The sequence below is a fragment of the Acanthisitta chloris genome, unplaced genomic scaffold (genome assembly GCF_000695815.1).
Source record: "Acanthisitta chloris isolate BGI_N310 unplaced genomic scaffold, ASM69581v1 scaffold11551, whole genome shotgun sequence".
Lineage (NCBI taxonomy): Eukaryota > Metazoa > Chordata > Aves > Passeriformes > Acanthisittidae > Acanthisitta > Acanthisitta chloris.
This window is the reverse complement of record NW_008654356.1, coordinates 14,186-18,849: the sequence shown is the minus strand read 5'-3', so window position 1 is coordinate 18,849 and position 4,664 is coordinate 14,186. Positions and strand designations below refer to the sequence as shown.

The 4,664-nt window shown below is 41.0% G+C and overlaps 1 protein-coding gene across 1 annotated transcript; it reads left to right on the top strand.

The window, feature by feature from the left end:
* Positions 1-446: 446 nt before the first annotated feature.
* On the top strand, positions 447-4,199 carry LOC103810567 (trypsin inhibitor ClTI-1-like; the record flags this gene model as incomplete). The annotated part of the gene is made up of 2 exons (XM_009083474.1): positions 447-556; positions 4,154-4,199. Coding segments are annotated over 2 exons (156 nt in total), but the record flags the coding sequence as incomplete, so codon positions are not given.
* Positions 4,200-4,664: the final 465 nt, after the last annotated feature.

Genomic DNA, 4,664 nt, shown 5'->3' with positions numbered 1-4,664 from the left:
GCTTGGCGCGGGCGGTTCGTGCTCCCCTGGCTCCGGAGCCCGGCGGACCCCCCGGACCCGGGATGCTGTTGGCACCGCCTGCTCGGGCTGCAGCACACACGCCCTGGTGATTCCCACCTCTTACCAGCTCCATGTGCCGCTGCCCTTCAGGGGGACTCACTGTCCGTGTGTCCCACTGGCGTTCAGAGGTCGGAAGGGCTGCGTTTGGTGCCACCCGTATGTCCTGACACTGCAGCTCAGGCCGTGGCAGGCAGTAGGAGCCAAGCCTCAAGTGATAAATTCCCACAAGAGCATGGAAAATATTGTGATACTTTGAAATGCTGTGCCAGCTCCTGTTGGACACTTTTTTTTTTCAATGCATGAGCATGCCAGTATTCTTCAGAAGCTGAGCATAAACCTGTTTCAGATGATGTATTTTGAACTTCTTTTGTACCTGTCTTCCCTAGCCTAACTGCAGCAGGTATGGTCTGCCTGGATGTCCACGGGACTACCATCCCGTTTGTGGCACCGATGGACAGGTCTACGCAAATGAGTGTGTGCTCTGCCTTTCAAACAGGTAGTCACTTAATTGGCATCTAATCTTTCCTTCTCTGTTTGCAAGCAGGATATTCACCCTGACATCCCAGCTAACTGACAGATCATTCTTTGGCTTTGGAGCATTCGCACTGTTGCACTATGGTTTCAGCAGTGTCCTCTCAGCTGTGAATCCCTTGCAACAGATTTTATTATGCTACCTGTCTAAAAATCAAGAAGAAGTTTGCCTGATATTTGAGAGAGGATATTTTAGTCTTTAAGAATTTAATAATTTTTAAAAACAAATTGAAAGCACAGAAAATCAATATGTAATGAGCATTGTTACTCCCCTTTATAATTGACTGGAAACCTCTATATGCAGTGTTCTCTCAGAACAGGCTGAGAGGAACTGCTTGTGAATGGAATTTTGATGATGAAAGGTGATTTATATTAATGAAATATCAGGTTTTCTGTTTCCAGCAGAGGTAGAAGTGAGAGTAGCAGAACAGCTGTGATGGGCATTTACAAAATTATTAACAGATAGATCTCAGGAAAGGGAAGACTGAAACATGTTTCTGACTTTGGGACAGGGGAAAGATTAATTGTGACGAGATAATTTAGAAAATTCAAATGACCAAGATAGAGGGAACATAGGCCAGAATAAGGAAAGTGTCAAAGGACACTTTAGGAAATATTTTAAAGAAAGTGCTGAAGTATGTCATGCAGCTCTGCAGAATTTGCTAACATTTTCACCAGAGTACAGCACAAACTACCCAAGCAAATGGCAAATTGCAAGGACAATTGATAAACCCACAGTTTGGAAAAGAAGGAAAACAGGGAATCAAAATTCATATACTGTACAGTCTGTGAAAAGGGGAGAAAAGAAGTTCTGGCACGTTATGTATTAGGAGTCGACCCATCTTTGCTGCCTAGAATGATGTTGGAGTAAGTGACTGGCTTGCACATAGCTAGAAGTAAAAAAGAAAGTAAGCAAAGCTGATACAGATTTGCCAGAAATAATCCAATCACATCCATGAGATTTAGTTTCTTGGCAAGACAACTGACCAAGCAGCTGCATGACATTAATAAGACATTTTACGTATCTTCACTTGACATTCACATAAGCAGACAAATAGTTATTCAGCTGAAATTGTTAAAGGGTGAAGTTTGAAATGCTGTGGTTCAAAAGCAGCGATGAGCATTTTACAGTCAAAGTGGAAAGAGCTATTAAGTGCATTTTCCTTTAGGTGTAGTATATTATTCAGTATTTTTGTAATTAAATTGGGTATAGGTAACAAGGCAATTAAAACTGCAAAATGACATGAGATACAATGATCTGTGCAGGACAGTATCAAAATTCCCAGGGATCTGGAGAAATGGACTGAAATCAGCACAATAAAAGACAAACAGAAGTGCTAAATATTGCCCATAGAAACTACAAATCTGTATTGTGGAGATATAGGCAGGAGAGCATCTCATGACCTAAACAGTATCTTTGGTCCTTTCAGAGCAGAAGGACGATGGGCTTTGAGATCCAGCCTTGCATTTCTAGCATGATTGATTTTTTCAGGCTTGATCCTTCAGTTCTAGATTAGGTGCATGGTAGATTCCTGAATACAGCATTGCACACAGAACAAAGGGTTCTCCAGCCAAATCTGCCATTTATTTCAACTCCTTCAGTAATACTTTAAGTAATTTGTGATGGGCCTTATGTCTTTTTTAGTATAAGATCTAATGTACATGTTTTGTGTGATACATAGGATTTAATCCATTACAAACACAAGACAGAATTTTATCTTAACCATCTTTTTTATTGTCTTCTTACATGCACAGAAACTTGCATTTTGATCTGAAGGGACACAGGGTGGTCAGATACTATCCTGATTTTTTTTCTTTAATAGTTCAGTAATTGGCATATTTGAGGGCCTTCTAGTTCAGTTGGGGGTTGTTCTAAAGTGTTTGACTTGGCATGAACACAACACAGGTAAACCACTTTGCCTTATTGGAAGAATTTCAGCTTTGAAAAATAGTTCATGGTTATAAGCAATGGTCATTTCACTCTAAGGAGTCTAAGGTACAGTCTGTCCCACTCCTAAGGAAAGGAGAACAAAGAGATCTTTCTGCCCTGCTTAACAAGCTGCATGACCAGTTGCTGAAATAAATAGTGTAATGTGGTGATATAGAAACAGCTATATGGGCATATCCAATACTAAAGTACAAACCAGTCACTTGTCAGTTAATTTAGGTGATTCTCAACAGCCAACTTGCAGGCTAGTTCCAACTCATATGTAAGCCCATGAAAGGACTTTTCAGAAGGAGTTGTACTTTCCTGATGGCCAAGATAGTGCTGTCTGTGGGCTCCTGGAGAGAGCCCTGTGTGCATCAGTACTGCAGGAAAGCTTGCTGTGGCTGATCCATGATAACATGAGACAGCTGGAGCAAAAATGAAGCACAAACCCTGCCCATCTTGGTTCTGCAGTGAAGCCCCTTAACTGTAAGACCAAAGTTGATCTTCCTGTTTGCCTATTGTTTTTTCTTTTAAAGCTTAGATCTAATCCATTCTTGAGTAGTTGCTCAAATGGAAATCCCAGCTCTCTTCCACACTTAGTGTCCACTAGCAATGACAACATCTGGTCTTAATTTAAACCTAGTCTGACAGCACCACAAGCTCTTTGGAAACAGATGCAGCAGCTTGAGCTGCCTCTGCAGGGTTTAGTGTCAGGGCTGTCCTTCAGTCAGAACTTTTCCTTACAACTTTACAGGTGTTTTACATCTCCAGGGCTTGATTTTTCCTTTCATATTCCTAATCTGCTCCTCTATCTTCTGTTTAAAAGATCCCTGATACAACTATTAGTACAGATTATCCCTGCTTTTGGGTAATCATAAGCATCTTGAATTTCATGAGGAGTAAAACGCTCGATTCTATTAAGATAGGGAAGTGAACCGAAGATCTAGGACAATTTGCATTCTATTACTTTCTTTTTGTATCTTCACTTGCCTGGTAAATTGAAATTTGTAAATGGAGTGCCCCAAAATACGATGTATAGGACTTCTTTCCTACAGGACTTAAAAAAAAAAAAAAGTAGTGTTCCCAAAATAAGAGAAGCTTGGCTAAAACTTCCTTAAAGAAGATTTTGGTGTTCAGAGAACCATGCATTCAAATTTTAGTGAAGCCTCAGATGCAGAAATGCATCAGGATGCAGAAATGCATCAGGATGCACACCCTTCCAACTGAATTCCCATGTGAAAGGGGGAATTTTGTAAGCATTAGAACTGGTTCCCACTTCAGGGACTGTAAAGTTTAACTTGCACGAGTGCTTTGTAATGGATGCATTAGTTCTCCTGGTGAAATTTGTCATGTGGTTTGATAGTTCTTAGATTTGCAGATGGTTTTATCAGGTTTTTATAGGTAACAAAGCCTGATGTGAGTCTGCTTCTGGTAAGTTACTTGCTCTGTGTATGTGGTTCATAAGTCTGCATCACAGTTACTTTGTGGTAATGCTTGCAGTAAGTGATGCAATAAATGCATCACTGCATTTAGCTGAACACATAGAAAGACATGGAAGAGTCCATTTCATAAAAATATCTGTAAAATTCAAGTGTAGTGTTTCTCTTCTAAAATATTTTTTTCTGCTTGCAGTGAAAATAACAAGGATGTCCAGATTGTCAAAGAGGGAGATTGCTGATATGGCAGATGGCCACTTTTCAAGAAATGAGGACACATACAGTCCGAATGGAAACAGTGCCTTAAATGTACTTTCTATGTAGCCTGTCTTAATAAATAAGTTTGCCTGTTCAAACTACTGTTACTGTATTAAAATCAGTGTTTATAAACATAGCCATAATACAGTTATAACCTGAACCCTGATTTATTTTCTTATGAAAGCTGGATCTTAAGAAAGAGATGTTCTGACTCTATACCGGTAGGTCAGTTGTTTGGAGAAGGAAGTGAATAGGTACCCAGTGCCATTCCCACAGCCCCACCTAGGATCAAGGAGGCCCCAGCACCTGTTGCAGGCAGTGCTCTTTGATTCTGGGGTATTCTGAGCCCACAGGTGCCATCAACCCCTGGGGGCCACTGGAGGCTACCGAAACTGGTGATGGCAGCCTGACATGTACCAGGCTTCTGCCCCTGGCTCCCTACCTGCAGG